This window comes from Ursus maritimus, unplaced genomic scaffold (assembly GCF_017311325.1).
Source record: "Ursus maritimus isolate PB19 unplaced genomic scaffold, ASM1731132v1 scaffold_6, whole genome shotgun sequence".
In the NCBI taxonomy this organism is placed as follows: domain Eukaryota; kingdom Metazoa; phylum Chordata; class Mammalia; order Carnivora; family Ursidae; genus Ursus; species Ursus maritimus.
In genome coordinates, this window is record NW_024426774.1 from 39207328 (window position 1) to 39234429 (window position 27102).

A 27102-nucleotide genomic window follows, 5' to 3' on the forward strand; every position below is an offset into this window, starting at 1 on the left:
GGTACTATACTCAGTAGCAGGTAAGGCTATGAATTAGCTTTACCTGTCCTGGTGGGGCAATGGAGTGGGACCCAAGGCCCGCATGGCTCATTGTTGGGGACCTAAATCAAGCAAGGCTGTGCACTGAATTCTCTGGCCAGATGAAGCCACTGGTTCTGCTTTGCAGACAGGAAGCAGGGCTGTTGGATGTGTATTCTGTGTATTCTTGTGTTTTCTGGTTGGGTTCCCTGGTCAGGTGGGCTGAAAGCTGTATTCAGCAATGGGCAAAGTTACAAATTAGTTTCTCTGCCAGGGTGGAACAGGAGAACTGGCTCCAAGGCCAGAAAGGCTCTCTCTTTGTGGTCTTGACTCAAGCCAACCTGTACCCCAAGTTTCCTTTCTGAGCAGGGCCACTGGCTTTGCTCTGTGGATAACTGTCTCTGCTTGCTTTACTCTCCACTCAATCGTTGTTGGTGGCCAGAGCTGGTGGTGTATATACATTTGGCAATGGATCTTTCTCATTTGTCAAAAATATTTATGTATTCAGATATAAATTCCCTTCATGTCACAGATGTTAAAAATATTTTCCCATTTTATGACTGTACTTAATTTAAAATAATTTAAGATATTTATGCATCAGATCTATCACTTTTTTATTCCTTGCCTAATTTCTATAAAAGTTTATTTTCTCTAACGTTAAAATGCCCAAGTATAGTCAATGTAGAAAATGTTCTTCTTTAGAATAAATTCCAGATCGGTTAAATTGGTTCCTGTAGACATAGATGTAACAATGTAATCCTATTTTAATTTTAAAGTTGATTTAACCCTAAAACAGCCATTGTAATTTTCCTTTTCTTGTGTAAGGCATATTTCCCTGACTGATTTCAGTTAGGGAATAACTGCCTTATATTTACTGCTACAGAAACAATTTATTACTTTCTGCTATCTATGTCCTTCTCAAAGAAAAGTTTAAACCTCTCTCACCCCCTTAATCTTTAATCATATTTACTTACTCAGAATATAAAGGGTAACACAATGGTTGGTAAAATAAACGAAAATGTATTATAAAAGTCTTTTACAAGGTGTAAGACATCTGCTATCCGAGGGAACGGTTCCTTGAACTACGTCATACAAACTATTCGAAACACACTCACGATCATGACATTTGTACTTCGGCTATTGAAACACATACCTGGGTGTCTGTGAAGAGAAAGACCATATTCCTGTCATCTACGCCAGCCAGTTTGTACAACTTCCTCAGGTCTTCGTGAAAACTGTCATAATTATATCCCCGGCTCAGTTCAATCTGCAAACATCTGTAACCACATATGTGAGCTGCAAGTCTTGTAAGAGACTGCTTTCCTGTGCCTCCTACTCCAACGAGCAGCGCGTTGCCTCTTTCCTGACGGATCATGCGGGCTATCCTGCAGGCAGCAAAGCCGAGAAAGACTTCGTGTTTCTTTCTTTTTTCCCCCTTAAGATTGTATTTATTTATTTGAGAGAGAGAGGGAGAGAGAACGAGCAGGCGGGAAGGGAGAGGGTGAGGGAGAAGCAGACTCCTGGCCGAGCAGGGAGTCTGACACGAGGCTCAATCCCAGAACTCTGGGATCATGACCTGAGCTGGAGGCGGCCACTTAACCAACTGAGCCACCCAGGTGCCCTGCTTTTGTGGTTCAGTGGCAGAACTGAGTAGTTGTGACAGGGACCATACGACCTGCAGAGTCTAAAATATTTATTACTGGCCCTTTATAAAACAAGTGCGCTGGCTCCTTTCCTAGGATCCTTTGCCAGCTCCTCCCCTAGAGGAAGCAAAGGGATGATTTAGGCACCATTTCCACTGTTATGTCTCCGTCACAGCGCACATCCAACAGAGGACATGTCCGATCACCTGTTTATTTTTCTTCACTCACCCAGGTAGGTGTAAAACTGAGAGGTAAGGGGTATGTAATAATGTTTTGCTATTGTTTTCCATAATGTGTACATGTTTGACAGTGGATTAAATATGGACTATTGTAAAAATCTTGCACTTTATATGTTACTCTTTCTTTGTCTCATGTACAGTAATTTGATTATTTTCAACTTAGATTATTGGAAACAAACAACTTGTCCATTCTGCTTCCAGTGTTCTTTTTTCTGTCAGTTTAGGTATCCAGAGATAGAAAACTCCCTCCATTAGAAATCCTCCAAGGTTACACTTTCTCTCCTGTAGTAGGCAAGAGATGGCTGTCCTAATTAGCGGCTTACATTTTCATAGAGATCTGTTTTACCATCCTTGAAGTGTGGTGACAACTTTGGGCATATGTAATGGGTGGAAACAGCCTGGAGCAAATTGCCCTTTGAAGACACAGGCTCTAAAGTAAAAACAAAATTTTTTTCTGAGTTGAGAAGGCTTTCCACTTACCCTATGCCAAAAAAAAAAAAAAAAAAGTCTAAAATGTCACCAATGAATGGAAATGTACTATCTGCTAAATTACTGAATATTCAGTAATTGTCCCATAACTCATGTTCATAATGAAGCCCTTTCCATTGCCACTCAGCAGTAGGTATTTGAAAACTCTTACAAGCAGAAATTTGTTTACTCTGATTCTTAACTACTGATCCTCTTTAGAAAAAGATGTCTACATCAGTATTCTCAGGGCAACCCTTTGTGTATCTGAAAACCAAATCTCCTTTGTTCTACAAATGGCTTTTAATTTCTTCCTGTAATATTTTAAGCAATCCTAGAGTAGCCTGGTGATTTTCTTTCACAAAAGTCAGAAAGATTAGAAGTAAAATTAAGCTGACTTTGCTATCGTCTGGTCTATTCTCCAGGAAGTTTCTCAGACAGAGTACTGCCATTATTTTTTCTTTGCAGGCTTAGGGCCTGTGTGAGCTGTAAGATCCATGTTGTTAGGAGCTAGTGTGCAGGTATGCTGGCGGGGCACCGATGAGAAACAAGTGGTATCTGGACAACCCAGTGACAAACTATTGTATAACACTGGAGTTGCGACAAAAATAAATTCTCGAACTAGAGTTAAACAGCAGAAGTATAGGAAAGGTAAAAGATTTGATTGCTTATGGTTTATAGAAAAAAAAGCCCTAGGATTTAACAGTCAAATGTAACATGCTGCAACACTAAAATGTAGTTGACAAGGGAAAAAAACAGTCATTACAATCTTGCCATGGTAGCAGACCATGGGAGATCTGCCCTCACACTCACTTCACGCTGTGGGTCGCACAGAATGCTGTATCAAACCTGGGTATCACATTTTAAGTGGAACATGGAGAAATTATCAAGCACTCAGTATGTTGAGGCTGGAAATAATCCCTAACAGGCAATAGTGGAAGATCTGGGTTACATCTGCCTGGAGAAGACAAAGCGAGGAGGAGTCAGGTCACGATTTTCAAGTATTTGGAGGGCTGTAATGAAAAACCTGGGTCCATTTTGGGTGGAGGCCCCTGCAGCCGAGTTAGAGTCAGAGGCTGGATGCGATTCTCTGCCTATGACTACTAGCTCGGGGACTCTGGACAATTCACCTATCTCTCTCTGGTACACAGTACTGTCCAAGAATGGCTGCAGTGCTATTTCAGTCCTCCTGGCTCTTTGATCCTGTCAAGAGGTAAAGCGTCTGAGCCCTTCTTGTGAACAGGGTGGGCCTGCACCTCTCCGTGACTTACTGAGTACGGTAGAAGTGATGCTATGTGACTTCCCAGGTTAAGTTGTGAGAGGCCATTTGGCTTCTACTGTCACTCTCAGGGCACAAGCTTGGGAGGCCGGAGCCATGGGAGAAGCCGGACACCCCGATGCTGCCGCACTGGAGAGACACAGGCAGCAGGCACAGAAGCAGAGCTGGAGCACCCGGCACAGGTGTCCGTCTCTTGATTCCAGCTCAGGTCATGATCTCAGGGTCCTGAGCTCAGGCCCCGCATTGGGCTCCACACTGGGCATGGAGCTTGCTTAAGATTCTCTCTCTCTCTCTCCCTCTGCCCTTCCCCACCCTGCTCTCTTTCTCTCTTCCCCTTTCTAAAAAAAAATTTATATATATATATACACACACACACATACATATAATAACTTTTACATGATAGCAAAATTTGCTAATAGACCTTTGTCCATCTAGCAATCTATTTAAAGATTTTTATATGACTTAATTCTTACCTTTTAATACAAAAGAAATTAGATCAATGCATTATTGGGCACCTTATAGTACTATACCTTGAAACATGTTCTATAGCATCCTGGAAGAACACCAACTTTACTTCTTTGGGATTTACAAGATTATAATCATCAAGATAGTCCTCTAGAACATTTGCGATTTTCTCCATATCAGGCATGTCATCATAGATCCGATCAATCTTATCTGCTCCAAACTATAAGATGATTTATGGGAGACAGACCAAATTAGATCAGTTATGATATAGAAATATACACAACATTCATAACCTTAGGAGGGAACATTATTTTATCCATGTTACTATGTAATCATTTTCATGCATATTATTTATATATATATATATATATATATATATAATTTCAAACCAAGGAAATGGGACTAAGAAACTTAGATTTTCATAGATAACTGAAAATCCATTTCATTTAACTTCAAACAGTACATTGAATTTCAATGATCTTTGCTATAAAATTCACACAGGAGCTCAGAAATAGGTTTCCAGTTTTTCTTGCTATAACTTTGGTTTTGTACTTTTGCTCTCAGGCTGTTGACATCAGAGAAGCTAAATGCGCTGAAAATGATGCATGCCAGACTGTTACGGTTATAAACGATCATGCCAGAACTACATGTAGTTTTTACACAGCAGTCATCTGATTAAATAAATCATGGAGAATGAAATTTAGGGTAAACTAGAAGGAACTGAGTTCCTGTTTGAGGTCCCATGTGGTCCTGTCCAGGAGGTCTTTTCTTTGCTGTGGCAACTGCCCTGGGGCCATTTTCATTTGGAGCCATTGACTAAAATACTTATAGGTAATGCAAGAAGGCTCTGTCTGTTTTTTTCCCTTTGCTTTATTCCCCCATTTGATGACTGTATCAGTAGAAACACGCGGGAAATATAATCAGTGCCTGGAAACAAACTTTGGACTTTGTTTTTAATAATACATTTAAATAGATAATATTGCATACAAATACATTATTTATCTTTTTTTTTTGTCAGAGATTACCAGGGTGATGAGGTGATTGCACACATGCAATATAAAGACAAGTGCGTGTTTTTGCTTACCCAGCACTGATTGAGAGCCTGCTGTATACCCTAGCTCTGTGCAGGAAGCTGGGGATTTAGGGTGAACAGAACAGACATAGCCTCTGCCCTCTTGGAGACAGTAGGAATGTGGTACCCTAACAAGAGTCAACTTGGTAAAACGAGATAGTTACATATCAACATAGGTAGGCTGGTTAGATGGAAGACTTATTCAAGGTTCTAGAAGGTAAAATTGGGGCTGGTGGGTACATGTTATTGGCGGTACAAATTGAGGAGCACGATGTAGGAAAAATTTTGCTACTGATGAGAGCTACCGTGAAATGAGGAGGGCAGCACGGCTACCTAAGGAGCTGCTGGAAGCATGTGGGCACAGGCTGAACAGCCACACAGAATACAGGATGGGGGATGCCAGTCCTCAGTTAAGGAACTAACCCTCTCTGCTTCCTTCCAAATCAAAAACCTGGTCGGTCTCTGATTCCAACTGTTACCAAAACGAATGTGACTAGATCAGGAGTCAGCCATCTGTTTCTCCAAACAGCCAGATTAATCACTTTAGGCTTTGCAGGTCTATGGTCTTTGTTGCTACTACCCCACTCCGTCTTGTCATGCAAAAGCAACCACAGAAAAAAACCGCACACAGTCAAATGGGCGTGGCTGTGTTCCCATAGAATTTTATTTACAAAAATGGACAATGGGATAGAATTGACCTATGGGCCATAGTTTGTTGACCCCTGGTCTAGATCTTTCATCTTCACAGATGCAAAGTTCTTGTTGAATATGAAATTGAACTGTAAGATAGTAAATGCTTTATTTATCTCCAAATGTAGTCAAGTCAGTTCAACATACTTGCCTTAATAAAGTCTCCAAAGATGATGGGTTTATTCAAAAAATATTCCAGGCCAATTGCAATTCCAAAATGTTTGTCTATTCAAAAAACAAAATTAATTTGTAATATATAATAAGTTTAAATGCAGTGTTTCAATAAGATATACAGAATAATATCAGCCGTTAATTTACTTAGAAGGCTTAACTAGTAAATGAAAGTAGAGAGAAAGCCATTTGACACCACACCATTTTAGTCTGGTTGATAATCTCCTGGATTTAAGATTAAGAAAGTTTAATATTAATAAACATTTTATTAAATAATATTATTAAAAATTAAGAAAATTATTAAATAATACATATTTAATAAATAAGAGGTACTTTAGAGATATCCTGGCTTCTTACCAAACAAAATGCTGGTTCTCCTACTTTCCCTTCTCTACTTAAAATTTCATACTGAATTTAAAATATTAACTCTTCCTGAATTTTAATGATTTTCCTAATATTTCATATATTTCTACATATTTGAATCATTGAAGAGAAAAGCTTTTACCCATGAATGACTAAAAATTCATTTTGCTTTACTTTATCTAAGCTCATTTAATTTTTCTTTATAGAAAAATTGCTTTTCTAGGTTCCCCCCCCAAAGAAAGAAGAAGAACAGGTAAATAATGATTGATATTTACTGGCCATTTCTGTCAAAATCGTATGGAAATAGTGTTTATCTTCATTATTAATCAAACGATCATGGAAAACTCTTTGGCATTCATGGCAAAAGAGTCTAAATATCTGTATTTCTTCTCTTATTGTTCCTGGATCACACTGGAGGATACCTGTTTTTTAAGAAAGAGGAAAAGGAAACTTCCACATTTGTGAAATATCTAGTAACAGTTTAATTAACTAGAAAATCCCGCTCAAGTCCAGCTTTATCCCCACACTCCCAGAAGTGGGTGCCTTCCTAGTGGGTATACACAGAATAATGGGGATCTCACTTTTTGAAAGCAAAACTGGACACATCATCTGACAAAACCCTTTTTCTTGTCTTGTGATGTTTCTTTCACTGAACACAGTCAGACTTGCCAGTATAGGCTATGTTCATCTCATTAGCACACTAGGTTGCAACATGTTAAGTGAGGAGTGTCGCATCTCTTTATCCATCCAGTAACTCCCCCCCACCCCCACCCCTGACCTTTACACTGTTTTCAAAACACCAATTCCCTCTCTCATTCTTTCCCAATGTTCAGTCCTCACCAATGCCCTTCGTCCTTCTGGCTTCTATTCAAAATTACTCCGATTACTCTTTGCATTAATATAAACTATAATTGTAAACAAAGTTACAACAGAAGCAGCGATGTACAGCAGTCCTTGAAGTGTTCATTCTCTCTGGGGGCCCTTCACTTCTCGCAACACAGAGCAGAGGGGGGACAGGGAGAATATTTACTCTACACATAGGTATACATGGCAGACAGGATGCACTGTACAACATAAGAGCAAAATTCTTGAGTAGGCTGAAGCGGAGGGGGACACTGAATGTGTCAGAGAGGGTACTGGCACGTGACCGGAGCAGGGACAACGCAGCCACTGCAGCAGGAGGGAAGGTAGATGCAAGTGGTCTGGGATAATTGGAAGATGAGGCGATTCTGGTTTGATTTCTTCTATTTTTTTTTCGGTGAAATAAAAAGGTCATCAGCTGGGAGCAAGAAACGGAAGGGGATGCTGGTGGTCTGAGGGAAGCTGTGAAGTCATCAGGCTGGGGTGGGGGTGGAGGGTGACTTGAAGAGGGAGCGTGTAATGGGATTTCTAGGCAGGGCACAGACACCCATATACAAATAATTCTACTGAGAGATGGGGGTGAATGTAAATGAAGGGAGGGTGCGGGTCAGAGAGTGAGGGTTCCATACCTTACCTTGTACACATTTGGATAAATCCCTCAAGTTAAAGACATAATGGGACTTGGCTGGTGTTGGCAGAAGATCAACACTCATTCTGTTATAAATCTCAACTGCGGCTTCTACAATGTTTGATGCAGTTTGTTTTACAGCTGGTGGGAAGTCACTGAGGAAGCCATTTAAGATGGCCTAGAACCAGAAACAGAATGTGAGAGGGTTAGATTTTTTTTTTTAATGCCAAAAATGTATCATCTTTCCAATACTCCAGATCTGATGATGCTTTCCTAATAATAATCAGAAAGCCGAATGCCAGCGCAAGGGCATACGGGTGATAAAACTCTGCCATTCGCTTGAGAATATGTCCCCGAGAACGGGCTCACTCCTGACTTCTGTGATAGTCCGGTGACGCCTGAGCAGCATTTGTGTCTGACCAGTGAACTGACCGAACCTACTCTCCACGTAATTTAGACTTCTGCTTCCCGTGGGTCCAGAGGGCCATTGTGGGGTGCCCACACTCATCTGGAAATGAGCTGAGGGCCTCTCTCTGATATTTAGGGTGCATGACCAACAGTTCCATAGATTTCATCCCCGAGTATGTTTAAAGAGCAACTTACTTGTAACTACAACCTGCCCCCCTTTGGCTTCCTGGTCTCAGCATACAGCCCTACCCTGTGCTCAGATCAGGAACTTGCAAGTCGTCCCTCGTCGTCATCCCCCGTGCCCCACCCCCCTCAAGCTTGAAAGCGTGTCTGGAATCTCTCTCCTTCCCAGACATCACCCCCTTCCAGCCCTGACTCTTTCATCCGGGCTTCTTCAGCCCCTCCTTCTCCTACTGGCCTCTCTGCTTCCACGCCTGTGTCCCTTCAGTTACCTTCAGTCAGGAAGATCAGGCACTGCCCTCTCCTGTCAGTCCAGACTCACCCTCCCAGCCCCTCACTTGGCCCTCTTCCTCATTGCTCACTGTGACCCAGCCACACAGGCCTAACCACCCAGGCCCTCTCCTCTCCTCAGGGTCTTTGCACAGCTATATCCCACCCACCTTGTTCCTCAGGGCTCTCTGCTGGCAGGGGCTTTTTCACTCGTGTGTTCTAGGTTACTTGTCATCTCTTCAGAGAGGCCTTCCCTGACTCCTCCTGTCAGTGTCTCTTATGGCTCTCTCATCTTCTCAGATAACTTGCCACAATCTCAGAGTACATATTTATGAGCTAGCCCGCTGCCCCCAGATGCTTAGGATAATTATTATAGATTTTTAAATAGGTAAATTCCCATCTCAGTGGTGATGGAAGGCACCAGAATCTAAGTCAGTCCTTGTGACTTTAGATTTTGGGCTCTCAGATAGGAGGTATTTTAAAATAAACTCAAGTATTTGTTTCAGTGAGCCTCCTCACTGAACATTAGTTTTAGCAGGCTATGAGGGCTATCTTTTGAGCTAGCCCCCTCCTGGGCCCCCAACATGCATTCACCATTCTCTGTATGGCCCACATTTTGAGTAGAGGCATCCCAATATATGTAAAATAAAAATTTTACTATACATATTATATATACACTTAATATAAAAAAATTAAAATTCTAGTCTTTTTATTCTCCATCCATTGTAAATTTGTATTTATAAATACAGTTATATATATAACCATATTATATAGTTATATGGTATTAATATAATACATATTAGTTCATTTATCCATTTATTATCTGTCTCCATAGTAGAAGCTCCGTGAGGACAAGGATGGCATCTTCTTTGTTTAAAATGTAATACCAATGTCTGGCACCTGGTACATGCTCAATAATATTTCTTTAATAAATGAAATTAAGGGCTACTCAACTGATATTCATCAATTAAAATTAGCATGTCATTCTAGAGTTTACTAAGGACCGCAGCTTGGTCTTCTGGTCAAAGGTCTGGCTTATATGACATATCTGGCAACTTTGAAAAGCAGCTGTTGAGACTACACACACAAGATAGAGCCAGAATTCCCACGGTTTGGGAGAAGGGTGCTTTGGCATGAGCGCACTGTTAGTATTTCATGGAGATGCTCACTGGTTTCAATTACTGCTCTTATATCTTTCTAATTAGAAATGACACCTAATCTAATAACAACATTATCAATTTAATTTGTTGTGTGCTGCTTAGTTTACCTTTAGAATGTATAGTGATGCATATTTTTGGTGTATACATTTTCAGTAAGTAAACACTAAGACATGTATGAATGTGTCCCTGCCCCTCTTTGGCTCCTTGTCGATTTACCCGCAAAGTCAGCTTCTCCAGCGCAGTCACCAGTGTCTCATTCTACTTGTATGCCCGCATTACCATTTCTTGCCCCGCGACTGCATTTGCCTGTGTGGCTTCTGTTCCCACGATCTGTTCCTCCCTGTCAATTCTTGTCCCCCAAGGCTCAGCCTTTGTGGTTGGTTATAGCGTGCTCGCTCTCAACGAGCTGCTTCCTGTCCTCTCATCATCCTACCCAGAATAATGCTTTATTGAACACTTGTGCTAAGGAAGCACTTACAGGGCAGGCACAGTTATTTCTCCCATTTAAAGGACGAGGAAGCGGCCCCTTAGGGAGGTTTGTACGGCTGGAAGACGTACGGGTGGTTGTTTCTGTCGGAGGTGGTGGTGGCAGCGAGGCGATGGATTCCAGGTCAGGTGCGAGGCTATGGGGGGAGCTGGTCGGGTGTGAGAGGAGCGCAGATGCGGGGGCGGGGGAGTGGACGAGATGTGCGGAGGGCTGAGGGCTGAGCGGCAGGGCCCAGGATACAGCCTTCCTTGAAGGCTTTGGCATCTTTCTGCAGTGCTGAAACTATCTCTGGGGCCGCAGACTCAGAAGGCAGTGATGCCCATCTGCTGCTGCCCACATGCCCCTGTGTTTACCTGCTTTCTGCTCTGGAACGGGACAGACGCGCTCCTCAGAAAGTCACTGGCCTATTCTGATGGGGAGAATTTTCCCCTCTTGCCTAGGTTTAAATTCACACTCACCTGAAAAATCTGCTTCAGGCTGTGCTCTGAGGGCATGGGAAGGCACAGCATGCTGAAGTGTCGGATGAAGCGGGGGGTCACAGGATTGCGGCCCCCGCCTGGGGGTGCACATGCTGATACAATGGTGACATCCTGGGTGGGAAGAAAGCCACGCGAGTCACCCAGCCAAGCAAGAGACGACAGCTGCCCATACCAGTGGCAGGACGCAGCACCAACACTTTTTTGAGGACCTACCCCGTGACAGCATTACCTTATGTAATTCCTATACATTATCTGACTTAATCCTCACAACCACTCAGGGGATCACTACCGTCACCCTCATTCTGTAGAGGAAAAAAATCAAGACCCTGGGTGGTTAAATGGCTCGAGGTCACTCAGCCAATGCATCTCTCTGTAGAAATACACCTAGGTAAAAATGTAATCTTAAAAAATGGTTAAGAATTTGTATGTTAGGGGGCGCCTGGGTGGCTCAGTCGTTAAGTGTCTGCCTTCGGCTCAGGGCGTGATCCTGGCATTCTGAGATCGAGCCCCGCATCAGGCTCCTCCACTGGGAGCCTGCTTCTTCCTCTCCCACTCCCCCTGCCTGTGTTCCCTCTCTCGCTGGCTGTCTCTCTCTCTGTCAAATAAATAAATAAAATCTTAAAAAAAAAAAAGAATTTGTATGTTAGGTTAAAAGATACTCGTTCAACAAATATGAAGTATAGTTGATTCTTGTTATTTGTGTTAGTAATGTTCTATAAAATCACTGGAATGCTGAATTAACACACTACGAACCATTGCTCCTGGGGGAACTACAGAGTTAGGTTCCTACGAGCCTTTGGTCATAACATTTTCAACTGACCAATACATGTTATTGTCACTGCCTCTGATCTTGCCTCCTCTTAGACCACCCCTCCCCGGCGGCCAAGGGAATCTTTCCCTAACAGTTCCTCTAGAGGCTGTGCATGTCTTAGAGGATAAATCCACACTCCTTGTCATGGCACCATGGCCCCCTCGGCTGACGTCTGCATCTCCTGCCACTTCAGCACCCACATTCCACAGCACCTTGGTGTTCCACACTCCCTGTTTTGAGATGTAAAATGCTCCTTTCCCTTGCTCTGCCAAGCTCTGACTGCAAAATCTTGTTCCAGCATCATCTCTTCTAGGAACCCTTCTCTCATCCTCAGCCAGTGCCCGCCCTGCCTCCCTCCGGCTTCTCCCTACTCATCACCCTGCATTATAAATACATGTGCCCATCTACCCCCTGAAGCTGAGCCCTTGGGGAGGTGGGCCTATCTCACTTGTTCCTGAATCTCCCAAATAAAACAGGGCAAGAATTTAATACAGATTAAATAAATTAACTCACATATGAAAAACAACAAGGATATAGATCAGAGGCTGAGTTGTGTCCTCCTCTTCCCCTGGCCAATCATATGCTGAAGGCCCAACCCCTGGTATCTCAGAATGTGACTATACTTGGAGATAGGGTCTTTAAAGAGCTAATTAAGCTAAAATGAGGTCATTAGGGTGGGCTCTAGTTCAGTATGATTGGTGTCTTTATACGAAGAGGACATTTGGACACAGAGGGATACAGAGGGAAGATTATGAGAAGATATAGGGAGAACACAGCCATCTATAAGCCAGGGGGGCAAAACCTCAGAAGAAACCAACCCTGCTGACATCTTGATCTCAGACTTCCAGCCTCTACAACTGGGAGACAATAAATTTCTGTTGTTTGAGTCGCCCAGTCTGTGTTATTTTGTATGGCAGCCCGAACAAACAAATGCACCATCTTTCCTTACTGTTTAAATTTAAACACACAAAGTAAATTAAAACCTAAAGTAACCTGTATGTCTTTCCAAAAGAGTTTGTTTCTGTCATAAAATCCACCAAAATCTTGATACTGCCGAAGTAATTCAATTGGAGGCTGAGAGCCATAGCGATCGAGTCTGGGCATGTTTAAATCATCAACGAAAATCACAACTTGTTTGTTTCCTGGTGCTCCTGGGGAATAAAATGAATTTAATTTAAGAATTAAGATTTGCCATTGGAAAATGTAAGACAAAGCTCAGGTAAGGCTTTGGACTCAGTGAACACCCCGTAGGTTGTAATGCGTTCAGTTCTGACTGAGGAGGGCCCCAGCAGGGAGAGGTGAACAGGGCTAAGACACCCGTACCATCTGGTGGGCCCCCCTCCTCACTCGCAGAGGTGCAGGATGATGCCGGCTCTCCAGTCAGGTCTGGATCTTTCTCAATCCCAGTCACTGCCACTGCCCTTCCCAATTGTGTGGCCTGGCATGGGGTAAGGAAGGGCATTTTCTTTTCAGAGCAGGAAACAGTAGCGCTCCAAAAGTCTCCTTACATAAATGCCATTGCACCACCCTCCACAGGGAAAACAGGGCTGGCTATTCAAAAGCATCTTGATCGCATCAAAGGGAAATCCAGTATGGTGGAATTTCACAATGCTATATTTAACTTAGAGAACATCAATATACACACTAGTCAAAAAAAAAGAAGAAGAAGAAGAAGAAGAGTAGTGACAGAGAAAAGAGAACCGCCTAAGCAGAGGTGACCCCACCTGCTCTGGCAGCCGGCACGTGCCAACAGCGAAGGAACTGAGGCAAACTCAATGCCCCACTCCATCCTCCAGATCCCAGAAGCCAAGCAGCAGGACAGGAGTGGGGAGGGGCTCAACGAGAATCACTCATAAAGACATGGGTCTCCCACCAAAGAGACTGGCATCCATTGCCCTGTGCCCACCAGAGTAGGAAAAAGGGAACAGAGAGGGGGCAGTAAAGCAGCTGGTCTCCCCACAGCTTGGCACAGAGAGTCCATTAGACAATGCACAATGTGGAAAGCAGCTGGGCTCAACCTTGGCTCATACACCACCCAGGGCTGTGGGCCGGCCAAGAGGACCCAGGAGCAAGGACTGCAGGATGTACTGCTGGAGGGTGCACCTGAGTGGGGGCTGAGACCCTGATTCCCAACACTAGGGAACCTTCCAATGGGGAGGCCAATGCCTGACCTGGGCACATCTTTTTGGGGAGTCCCTCAGGGAGCTGCTCCTGCAAGCCTCCCACACAGACAGCACCAGCAGGAGGAGCAGGGACAATCCACACGGAGGCCCATATAATGCCAGTTGGGGAGAACACTGTCCTGTCCTGTCCTCCTCCCATCTCGATACACCAGAGTCTCCTATAGGGAGGGTCAAGCAGGGCCAAAGGACACCCCCATGCCCCGCTCCAGCTCCAGCACCATGAGCCAAAAACCAGGTCCACGACAGAGGAGAGGAAGAGCTTTACATTGGGTTTGGGATCGAAACTTTACATTAGGCCCGACTCAAAACAGCTGCAGGCGACCAGAAAGTTATGCTATTTATCTAAGCAGTTAATATGGGCTGGTGAGGGGGTTCCCGCAAAGCCTGGCTGGAAGCACCGACTCAAGAAAACACCTAGACAGTTTCATGCCAATTCCTTGCAGAGTTTGGGTAACTCAGTGTACCAGATATAATGTGGTTTGTGTGTTGGTTTGTTTTAAATAAAGGGAAATCAATGTAGGTTTGAAAGCATGCGTGGAAAGGGAGAGCCACAGGGAGGCAGAGACTGAAGATGTTCTGAGTTGAAGGTGATAACAGAAATAAACTGCTTGCTTGCTACTGGTAAGATATCTGGATATACAGCACAGGAAAGAATGCCATTCACAGAATCACCTTTACAAATAAATTAAGCAAAGAAAATATCCATTTGTAATTTTATTACACGCAGTATTTTTCTGATTATTAGTTTAATAGATCATTTGTGTTAGACAAATAAAAATGATCACTCTTACCTAGCATATTTTTTCTTTTCCTTTCCAGTTTTGACTCTATGATCTCTTGTGTTCTTGCAGATGAAGTTTGAGCAGAAAAATTTAGATAAACAGGAACATAGCCGGCTGATTCCTGAATTCTATTCAACAATCCTTTTGCAATGACAGACTTTAAATTAAGAAATATGTTAATATATATATTTGATATATGTTTCAGTTGTCCACATCAGTAATAATCCAGTACAGTGAGTAAGAAACAGGATAAAGGAGATAGGTTAAAGCTAGATCGAAATGTCTACTTTCTTTCTGGAGATTCCATTTAATTATATTTATCAGAGCCAACGAGATATTCTAACCAGCTCTATCTTAGCAAAAGTTTTTATTTTAGTTTTATATCAAAGTCCATCTTGGTTCCTATCCAAGTCAATTTGATAGCACAAGTCCTAGAAGAACCCAAACTTCTTTTAGAAATAGAGGGGGGAAAAAAGAGAAGAAAAAAAATGAAATAATTTAGAGGGTCAATAGTGCATCTCTGTTTATGTGGACTCCCTCCAAGCCAAGAAGACCAAACAATCAATATTTCCCTCTATACTCTGCTTTTTCCAAACTCCATTGTTGTGTCAGGTAGAAGTAAATGGGCAAGAGGGGACAGACTGACCTTTATCAACAGTCCATCGGGGACACAAACTGTTCTGACCAATTCCCACCCTAACCTGTGTAGGGGCAGCCTTAGAAATTCCAAGAGATACGACATCAAAGTCCCCAAACCCAAAATGCTGCTCCACAGGGTCCTCTGATTTATGTGGTATTGACCCAAGGATTTGTTCAGGAACTGGCAAACTTTGCAGTAATTCCCAAGAGAGGTATAGATTCAGCATAATTACATTCTTCCTGAAAATGATCAAAATTCAAAAGAATTTCCTCTGAAAAATAATGTGTTATTTCTGGGGCTTATAATTCTAAGTCCACCATGCCCTCATTTTTGGACAGAACTTCTTGCTCCAGATAGGTTTCCTACCTTGCCAACTCCAGTTATTCCCGTAAACAGCACTGAATGCCTGACTGCCAACAGTTTTTCCATTAGATACCCAAAGCGCACTGTGTCAGTTGTGGGGACAAGCATTTCAAAAAAAGGAACATCTCGGCTGTACTTAAAGGTGGGTATGATTCGTTCCCAGGGATCCAGCCGTTTGGTGTCGAAGTCCATGTGAATGCTCCACAGGTCGCCAGAACTGGGAAGCTGAAGTAGAAAATCAAATACCACTTTCAGTAGGATTGCCACGCAGCAACAGAAGAATTCACACATAAACAAAGGCAGTCATAGAATGTGAATGTATTTGGGTTTCTTTTTTCTTTGTAGAGAAATAGTTGTTTAGGTATCAGAGTCCAATACTTATAACCATGCAATACAATGCACAAAAAACATGATATATTGATTATATTAAAACCTTAGATTAGGGGGAGCCTGTTAGACTCTGTCAGTTAAGTGTCTGACCTTGGCTCAGATCATGATCTCAGGGTCCTGGGATTGAGCCCGGTGTTGGGCTCCTCACTCAGCAGGGAGTCTGCCTGTCCCTCTGCCCCCTCCCCCAGCTCGTACTCTCTCACTCTCTTTCTCTCTTTCTCAAATAAATAAAATCTTAAAAAAAAAAAAAGACATGTTAGATTAGAATTGTAAAGCATTTTCAATTCAAGTCAACATTCAGGGGCTTATTCCTTGCAGACTACTGTACTTGGTGGTAGAGGCGAAGGCTGAATGAGACCCCCGTCTCTGCCTTCAATGACCTTGAAATTCACATGGGGGAACACAAACATATCAGTTAATATTACAGAGAATTAAGATTCCAATGAGTTAGTACATTTACAAAGGCAGGATGACTCATTTCTACTTGCAGGGGAGTTTGACGGTGGTGGCTGGAGATTCAGGAAAGCTTCCAAGGGGTGGTGATGCTGTAGTTCAGACCTGAAGGACAAGGAGGAGTGCTATGGGCAGAGAAAAAATGGGATGGGGAAGGAGGGCGAAGAGAAGGCTGAAGATACAGCAAGTGCCATGCATACTGGGAGATACAAGAGCAACATGCACAGCGGGAGACGGATCTGGGAGCACAGACAGGGCCAGGTTATGAAAAGCTTCACTTCCTCTTTTTTTTCTTTTTCCTTTTTTCTTAATTTTTAAAAAAAGATTTTATTTATCTATTTGACAGAGAGAGCACAAGCAGGGGGAGCAGCAGGCAGAGGGAGAGGGAGAAGCAGGCTCCCCACTGAGCAAGGAGCCCAGGTACACGGCTCCATCCCAGGACCCTGAGATATTTATTTTAGAGAGACAGAGAGAGAGCGAGAGCGGGGAAAGGGGCAGAGGGAGAGAATATTCAAGCAGACTCCTGCCTCACGGATCCCACGACCCATGAGATCAGGACCTGAGCCAAAACCAAGAGTCAGACGCTCAACCGACTGAGCCACCCAGTTGCCCCAGCTTCACTTCTTAAAGAGCTTGGAGCAAGAATTCAGTGAAGGATTCTAAGCAGGTGGGTGACATGATTAGATTGTATTTCAGAAAGTTCATCTGGCAGCTGTGCAGAGCAGTTGTTTCAAGCTCATTGACAGCAACTCTTAATAAGAAATCCACTTTACATGGTGACCTAGTACATATGTACATATGTGTGTCTGCAAATATGTATAATATTTACCCCTACTGTCTGCAATTCACTCTATTTTCTATCTTATTCTTTTTTTAAAAAAGCTTTTGAGATGTAACATCTTTTGTCAGATTTTTAAGAGTCCAGTTTCGGGTGTTTTTGCACATGTAAATATCAGCGTAACTACTCCTGGATCATGATGTAGAACTTATTCAGAACCTCAGAATGCTCCTTTCTTCCCCTTCCCCATCAATACGGGCCATACCTCCACTGTCCTCTGACATAAGTCACTGATCTATCTGTCTGGCCTATCTGTCTACCCTTGTTCTAATACCACACTCTTTATTTACTTGAGTTAGCCCCAGTATACAGAATGGTGCCTACCACATAACAGATTTCTAATAAATATTTGTTGAAATGAATACTGAATGCTTGCTTTGGACCATTTTCTACTGCCCTTTGATGATCCCAGGTCATTTCTCTTGACCGAGAGGAATCTGTCTGTCTCAAATTCCCAATTGTACTTAAAATGACCCATCCTGTCCAATTATGATACAATCATCTTGGGGATCCAGAAGGGCTTCATATCTACTAGAAGGTCCTAATCCATAGAGCTCAGATTCTTAGAGAATTTTTTTCTTCTTTTGCTAACGTTTTACTTTTCTATAATTTAAAACTTAAAGTTAAAAGAACAGTGCAAAGTATTCTATATATTCTTTATCTAAATTAATTGGTTGTTCACATTTTGCCCCCTTTGTTTTATTACTGCTCTTTCTACTCTGTGAGAGTTAACTATACACTCTTCCACCTTACTCTAAATAACTGAGTGTGCATTTCCTAAAGAACAAGGATGTTTTCTTATAAAATCACAGTAATATGATCAAAGTCAGGAAGCTGAATAGCGATTTCTTAAAGTAGTGTCTGCAAGATTTCTTTACTGTAACAATACTATTTTTCTCTTTGTAATTAATCAATAATTTGTAGGAGATACTTTGACACTATGTAAATTTGTTTGTCATCAAGCCTTCACACACTAGTTTTAGCATCCATTGATGATTCTTGCCTAAATCAATTATTGCTATGATGGCTGCAAAGTAATGACTTTCTAACTCTATCATTTCTCCTATATAGATTAAATGGTATTCTTCTGTGAGAAGGAGTTCTTCCTTCTCCCCCATTTATTTATTTATTCAGGTATATTTCTGTTATGAGTACCAACTCATAGATTTTTATTTCATGCAAAGGCTTGTAATCTCATACTATTATTATTTATTTTGATGCTCAAATCTGTTCAAATTTGGTCAGTGGGAGTCCCTCAAACTAGCTGCTGTGTTCTTTTGACATGTGTGATCATTCTTTGAGCACTTCTTTGCTACCTGCCATAAGAAGATGTTCTAGGCTCATTTTGTACTTTCCCCTGTCCTACTCCTGGATTCAGCTATTTAATTAAGGAGGCTTGGTTCCCTTTCATGGAGAACAGTATTTCGAAATTAACATACTAGGTATGCTCATTGCTCTTGAGGAGTCCTTTCTTCTAGTTCCTAAAAGTACACAGAACTATGAAATTTATGTACGTATGCATATATGTATTAATTTTTATATATGTATATACATTTTTTGGATCTATGAGTACCAAGACTTCCAATTCCAATGCACGAAAATAGGTGTCTTCTAATCTCTCCCCTTCCATATTTGTAAATCCTTTTTCTAACTGTGAGGACATTATCCTCAACATATTTATTCATTTGCTCAATCTTAGAATGTATAGAAAGTAATTTCTGAATTGTCAAACCATAACACTGTGAAAAATAAATGTACTAACTAGAATTCAGTATTTGTTTATGGTAGGGAGTTTTTATATTCTTTTATACCTTACTTTCTTCATATGGCTGGGAGAGGATTCTTAAAAGTTTTAATACAATAAATATTATCTATGGTTTAAAAAAGTGAATAATTTTAGAAACTCTTTTAGCGAAGGATTTTTATTTGCAGTAGAACTAAGTCAAAATTTTAGTCTTGAAATTTCATTTTAATGATTCAGAGTTATTATGTTAAAATGAAATTTATTTGGCTCTTACCCTGGCATCAGGATTATCATCGAATTGTGTTCTAATAAACGTATCAAAAGAATCCCAGTAGTTTTCAGTTAGATTACCACCCAAAGACCATAAATAACAGAATACAAAAGTCTGACATAGCATCGTATTCAGTTTTGCTTGTTCCTAAAGGAACAAAGAAAAAGAATTTTAGTATTTTATCTGTTAACATAAAGAATTCTTAAATTGCAAAGCCTGAAGATTGTTGTCTTTTGTCTAGACTCATGCATTTTTAAAAAGGGTACAGTATATGTTTCTTATGGTTGACTCAATAGTTCACAGAGCAATGTTTTATACTAGTACAAGAAAATGAATGGCAAAGGGTATGTAGAAAAAAAAGCTCAAGGTTGTCTTTCAATGGACTATTATCACTTTGTTTATATCTGCATGAAGGTATTTAAGCAGCTGCTAAACAGACACATACTGGGAATGTGTTGCAGACTAGGGAATTTAAACACTGGGTACAAGAGTAAACTATAGGTTCACTCACATTCCTTCCAATTTTGAGATTCTATGCATCTATTCACAATCATTACTCCCCTAAAAAATTAACTTGAAAATCAAATGATCATTTTACAGAGAATTTAGTTATCTATTTGCAAAGCATCTATACAACAATCTCATTTCCCTAACTTTAGAAGCTAGCTCACTCCTAGCAGTGAGAAAAACCTTTCATACCATTGTCAAATTAACTCCATCCTTCCCAAGTATCAAAGACTGCAATAAGCAACAGAGTGTAGTAACTTTGCTGATGTCCACTTGTGGGATTGCTTGGCCACATTTTTTATTGATAAAATGTAAACCATCATCAACATAACGTTGGAAAAGTTTCAATATATATTCTTGGGTTTCCTCATTGAGCTGAAAATCATACAAACAAATAATATTTCAGTAAGACCAGATGAAATATGTAATTAAATTTAGAAATGGGTTAGTTTAAATCTGTGTATTACAATATATTCTGTGACTTTTAGATTAAAGGGTATAAACATCACGAGATATGAAACAAATTGAAATTTAAAAAAAAAATCTATGATTTGGAAGAGACATATGGAGGAGATTCTGGGTAGTGAACAACGTCCTACCTCTTGATCTAGTAATGGGTACACAGGTGTTTATTTTATAATCATTTGTTACCTGTCAATATATATTTCATGCAGCTTATAATTAAGAACAATTAAAAATGAGAAACATAAAAAACAGCAATTTAAATATCAATGTAAGGAGAAGGAATAATTTCCAAAGATTTAAAAAGAATGTAGCCCCTCTCACCATTCCTATTTAACATTGTACTGGAAGTCTCAGCTAATGCAGTAGGGCAATAAAAGGAGATAAAGAGTACAAAGATTGGGAAGGAAGAAAAAAAATGTCTTTGTTCACGGATGACATGATTGTCTATGTAGAAAATGACAAAGAATTGACCCAAAACTCCTGGAACTAATAAGCACTTATAGCAAGGTTACAGGATACAAGGTTAAGATAGAGAAGTCAATTGCTTTCCTATATACCAGCAATGAATAATTGGCATTTGAAATGGGAAATATAACACCATTTATATTAGCACAAAAAATGAAATACGTATAATTCCAACAAAATATGTGCAAGAGCTAAATGAGGAAAACTACAAGACTCTGATGAAAGAAGATAGAGATGACTAAGTAAACAGAAAGATATACCATGTGTATAGATGGCGAGATCAAATATTGTTAAGATGTCAGCACTTCCTAACTTGATCCATAGATTCACTGTAGTCTGAATCAAAACACAAGCAGGTTATTTTGTGCGTATCAGCAAACTGATTATAAAGTTTATATGGAGAGGTAATATACCCAAAATAGTCAGCACATTGTTGAAGGACAAAGTTGGAAGACTGACATTATCTGACTTCAGGAATTACTAAAAATCTACAGTAATCAAGACAGTGTGATACTGGCAAAAGAACAGACACATAGGTCAATGGAACAGAGCCCAGAGCCCAGAGAGAGACCCATAGAAATGTAGTCAGCTGATCTATGACAAAGGAACAAAGGCAGTCCAGTGGAGAAGGGATGATGTTTTCAACATATGGTGTTGGAAAAACTGGACATCCACATGCAAAAAAATATGAATGTAGACACCGATTTTACACCTTTCACAAAAATTAACTCAAAATAGATCACAGACCTAAATGGAAAAAGCAAAATTATAAAACTTCTAGAAGATAACAGATAAGAAAATCCGGGTGACCTTAGGTTTGGAAATGGGTTTCAGATACAATGCCAAAAGCTGAATCCATGAAAGAAAATGTGATAAGTTGGACTTCATTAAAATTACAAACTTGTGTTCTGTGAAAGATTGTTAAGAGAATGTAAACACAAGCCAGGCTGGGAGAAAATTTTTACAAAATACATACCTGACAAAGAACTTGTATCCCCAAAATTACAAAGAACTCATAAAACTCAAAAAACAGGGAACAACCCAATAAAAAATGAGCAAGATTTGAACAGGCACCTCACAAAAGGAGATATACAGATGGCAAATAAGCATATGAAAAGGCACTTGTGATCACATAGTAGAGAAATGCACATTAAAACAACGAGATATACCTATTAGAATGGCGAAAATCTGAAACACCAATATCACCAAATGCTGGTGAGGATGTGCAGCGAGAATTCTCATTCATGGCTGGTGGGAATGCAAAATGGTACAGCACTTTGGAAGACAAACTGGCAGTTTCTTATAAAGCTAAATGAAATTTTAGCACATGATCCAGCAATCAGACTCCTAGGTATTTTACCCAAATGAATTGAAAACTTATGTCTACACGAAAACCTGCACACAGATGTTTATAGGAGCTTTCTTCATAACTGCCAAAACCTGGAAGCAATCAAGATGTCCTTCAGCAGGTAAAGGGATAAACTTGGTAAATCCATACAATGGAATTTATCCAGAACCAAAAAGAAATGAGCTATCAAACCATAGAAAGACACAGAGGAAACTTAAAAACATATTATTAAGTGAAAGAAGCGAATCTGAAAAAGCTACATACTGTATGATTCCAATTACATGACATTCTGGAGAAGGCAAAACTATGGAAACAGTAAAAAGATCAGTGCTTGCCAGGGGTTGGGAGGGGGTATGGATGAACGAATAGGTAGAGCACAGATTTTAAGTCGGTGAAACTATTATGTATAATATTGTAAGGGTGGATACATGACATTATACATTTGTCAAAACCCACAGAACTGTACAACTCAGAAAGTGAACCCTAACGTAAACTATGCACTCTAGTTAGTGGTAATGTATCAGTAATGTTTTGTCAATTTTAACAACTCAGTTTTAACAAATGTACCACACCAATGAAGGATGTTAATAGGAAAAACTGTGTTTGGAGGAGAAGGAATATATGCTAATACTCTGTATTTTCCATTAAACTTTTCTATAAACCTAAAAGTGCCCCAAGTAAAACAGCCTATTAATTTAAAAAGAAAAGTAAATTTGGGTAGTTTTAAAATCTTACGGTAGTTCATGATATAGTCTCAATTCTGAGAATTACTTTCTTTAATAATGTACTCTGAAACTAGAACATATTATTGTTCAAATGTTGATGCCTAAGAATGAAGAAAGCAATAGTTTTGTGATTCATCTTTGGGCGGGGAGAGGCAGAAAGATGACTCTCTCTGGAGAGAGAGTCTGGAGTGGGGGCTGGGATGGGGCACAACACTTCAAAAGATCCCTTGTTAAGCTAAGGCAAAGAGAACTCTTATTTTAGAATGGAGAGGGTGCAGAAGGTGATATAGACCTGACTTGTCCCATATAATAACGTGGAATGTTTCCTCTGAGGTTAAAATACATCTGGGTCATAGACCTAAGATCGGGTGGGAGGAAAACTGGTTTTCTTCTCTCTCAGAGGTCTTAGGGGCTCCTACAATCTAAAAACAATGACAGTGCCTAGATTGAAATGTTCTTTTTCTTCACTGTGATTCCCTCCCATGATCCCAAGCCTTCTGGAAAGTTTTTTGTGAATGCCCCAGCCTGTTCTAGCTGTGTTTGGGGGACTTATGGAAGCAGTTTGTGTTTGTATGGGAGGGGAACCAATCTGGGGAGAAGCCAGACAGAGTGGGCAGGAATTGAGTGGCTAGGCAGCTTGGCAGGCAGAGGTAACAGATAATGCGGACAGATTTGGGGGGATATAAGCATTTCTGGAGGAGCTCAAGAATTCTTAGGGAGAGGCACTAGGTACAATGCTGGAATTCCCTCCAAAAAGCACAATGAGGTCTCTTGACTTACTGCAGTTTGGGCATGCCAGGGCCCCCTTCCTGACAGACGGATATGCTGTGCCGTATCCAGTTGCACTTACTTTTTTAGAAATACTCTGCATCCACGTTTTAACATAAGGCATCCACTTCAGTTCTTCAGGGTCCACAAACACCATTCCACATCGACTGACCGTCGCAGGAGAGGCAACCCTTAGATCTTGCACCTAAAATTGAAGGAAGTTGAACAAAAAATAGCTAATGATACTTCTGAATTTGTCTACCTTCAGTGTTAATGGATCCCATGTTTAAAGTTAACACTGAAAGGCTTTGTATGAAAGGGAGAGAGACAGCCTTAAGTAATCAAAACTGGAGGAGGAAAGATAAGTGAGGCATAAGGTGAAAAAAACCCATAAGAGGATAATGTCAAATCCTTATGGGAGGATGGAGTTATTTCTTTTTCCTCCTCTTTGCTTTTACCTTCTTTACTTTTCCATTTTTATATCTCATACCTAGCTGAATACCTAGCACATAGAAGGCATTCAATCCATGTTTGATGAATGCGTACAGCAGGGGTGGTATCTTCCAGAATATTTTATAGCTGTATTAGGTCCACATTCCTTTTCTAATCCCTTCACCAAATATTCATACCACAGAGAGAGAATTTATTCATAGTAAATATAACTGTTTTTTTTTAACTTAGAAAGCATTTCAAATCATGTAACACCATCAATATATTTATTAACTATCTCCAAAGAAAGGAAACAAGTGCTGAGGAAGATAGAATGTATTGTATTTCCTGTTCCTAGAGAAACAGGAATATTTGAGAGTCTTTGGTTCTCAGGGTGTACACTCTACTATAAAAGGACAATTTGATAAGGGTGTCAACAATTTAGTATGTAAACAAAACACCAGGCTTTACAGATAGTAAATGATATATCAGCAAGAAAAAAAAACCGATGATGGCATGCCAATCTAATGAACGACTTCACTCCACAGTAAGGCATATCTATTTACCTCGAAAAGCATGTGGATTTGAGGTGTGAGTTTGATCCTCTCACTGTTCGCCAGACAAAGCATCTTGTTATCATCCAACACTGTATTCATATTTTCAATCCAAAGAGCATCCACGGGCCCATCACTGATGATCCATTTATGGTCTTCTGAAGTGTCATTCACAGCTGCTCGGACACTTAGTGCCATCAAACCATCTCTCCACTCCAAGGTTATGTTATTAACTTCACCATATAATTCACCCATTGTAATTGATTTAGGATTAAGAACATATGTTTTAACTGGTTGGTAAAACGGATTGTCTATACCAAGTTTTCGCAAATTCCCTAAAGTTTCTGCTAGTATTTGGTAAACTGTGGTCTTGCCACCTCCTGTTGGCCCGACTAACATCACACCATGTCTTACCAGCATAGTTTCATAGAACTGTATCACTTTTTTAACCATACATGTCTCAGGCTGAAGATTCTGCCTATTCATGACATCTATAATTGTTGACTGCAATATACCATAATCATGTTCTGGAATTTGGACTCCAGGAAAAAGGTCAGATATGATTCCACTGAAAAAACAAAAATAAAATCATTGGTCATTGATATTTCCCAATATTTATTACAATTAATTTATTACAATCATTGATCACAATGAGTCTTATTTTTCCCCTTAATCTTTTCTTCTGATCATGCACAGTACTAGTCTGTCCTATGTGTTATACCAGAATCTAACATTTCTCTGATATTGTGTATGATTTTTTTGTTTCTTGGACAGTTCTTAAGTATATTGGGAGCTTTTTGAGGCAAGGACTATCTCTTATGTTTTTGTATTGTCCACAGTACATGGCATAGTATCAAACATACAGAAAGTGATGAGTTTATCAGTTTATTTTTAAAATTATATTTATATTTCAACTTTTTCCTAAAGCATTTATGCATGCTTATTACTGTATAGATATTCAGAAAAATAAGAGGGAAATAGAAAAAGAAACTAATAGTAGGTTAAAAAAAGGGAATAAAGGAAAAATTAACTGTTTCTGTGAGGAGCAGATAATAAGGGATATTTCTATGGGTAAAAAAGAAGCTAAATCCCCACCTCACACCATATACACAAATACATTTGAGATATAATAAAGGCTTCAGTATAAAATGACAACAAAAATACTAAATGAAAATATAACATGTATTTTGCAACACTGTGGTTAAGAAGATCTTTCTTTTTATTTAATTTATTTATTTAAAAATTAGGGGTGTCTGGGTGGCTCAGTTGGTTAAGCATGTGCCTTCAGCTCAGGTCATGATCCCAGGGTCCTGGGATTGAGCCCCACATTAGGACACCCTGCTCAGTGGGGAGTCTGCTTCTCCCTCTGCCCCTCCCCTGTTCGTGCTATCTCCCTCTCTCAAATAAATAAATAAAATCTTCAAAAAAATATAAATTTTAGTTAGTTAACATACAGGGCAATACTGGTTTCTGGAGTAGAACTCAGTGATTCATCACTTACATACAACACCCAATGCTCATCAAAACAACTGCCCTCTTTAATACCCATCACCCATCTAGCCCATCTAAGAAGGTCTTTCTAAGGAAGACAAGAAATCTACAACTGTTATTTAAAAAGTTGGTAAAGTGAAAAAATAAAAATAAACAAGCAAAAAACCCACAAACTTGTGTGAGATAAAAGGCTTTAGAAAAGTATTTCTAATTTTTATACCAGGTAAAGTTTATGATTTCCTATAAATCAATAAGAAAAAGAGCACAACAGAAAATGCTCTAAAAATAATAAATATAAATGACTAATGAACACAAGAAATAATGCTCAGTGGCACTAAGAATTAAAGAAATGCATATTAAAATAGCATATGCCTTTTGGTCACTCTAAAACATGTAAAAGGAAATAGGTATTGTCATAGAATCATTTATATAAATGCAAATATCTTTGGACAACATCTTAATAGAATCAATCTAAATTAAAAATACCCATACTCTATAAAACCTAGGAAATTTACTAGAATCTCATTTATAGAAGTATCACAGGTGTGCAAAGATAAATGTATAGGAATTTTCATCATTGTGTTCTGCCAAAAGGGAGTAGACATGTGTTGTGTAAATCAGAAGATCTGACAGAGGACAAAAGCAAAGGGAGCTCCAGCATAGTCATAAATGGACATCCCAGGATGATCAGTGTGCACCAGGGTAATGAGCAAGCAGTCCAGATTAGAGCAGGAGGACAGAGGGCTCCAAGGAGACAAATTTGTTAGAATGTTTTATATAATTGAAGGTTGTTTTTTTTTTTTAAAGGAGATTTACACATACAGTAGGTATAGGATTAAACAATAAAAACTAAGACAACTAACAAATGTGGGGAAAAGAAAATAAAACAAAAGAAATGTAGCTCAGCTGTGGATACTATTTATATAGCTGTAATAAATTATGGGACCCCTGGACATTTAGCTCCAGTTAGATTGCAATGTAACTGCGGCGGGGGGGG

The 27102-nt window shown here is 40.1% G+C and overlaps 1 protein-coding gene across 1 annotated transcript in view; it reads right to left on the reverse strand.

Annotated features, from left to right (window-relative positions):
• The window catches only part of DNAH6 (dynein axonemal heavy chain 6), a 199946-nt gene that overhangs the window by 78017 nt on the left and 94827 nt on the right, over nt 1-27102 (reverse strand). The window contains exons 33-45 of the mRNA XM_008700061.2: nt 24627-25182; nt 23714-23836; nt 20053-20235; nt 19357-19500; nt 15661-15882; nt 14664-14811; nt 12683-12840; nt 10858-10989; nt 7901-8072; nt 6681-6827; nt 6023-6096; nt 4175-4329; nt 1172-1403 (exon numbers count right to left, since the gene is read on the reverse strand). Of these exons, the coding sequence (XP_008698283.2) occupies nt 1172-1403; nt 4175-4329; nt 6023-6096; nt 6681-6827; nt 7901-8072; nt 10858-10989; nt 12683-12840; nt 14664-14811; nt 15661-15882; nt 19357-19500; nt 20053-20235; nt 23714-23836; nt 24627-25182 (2446 nt within the window). The remainder of the gene's footprint in view (nt 1-1171; nt 1404-4174; nt 4330-6022; nt 6097-6680; nt 6828-7900; nt 8073-10857; nt 10990-12682; nt 12841-14663; nt 14812-15660; nt 15883-19356; nt 19501-20052; nt 20236-23713; nt 23837-24626; nt 25183-27102) is intronic.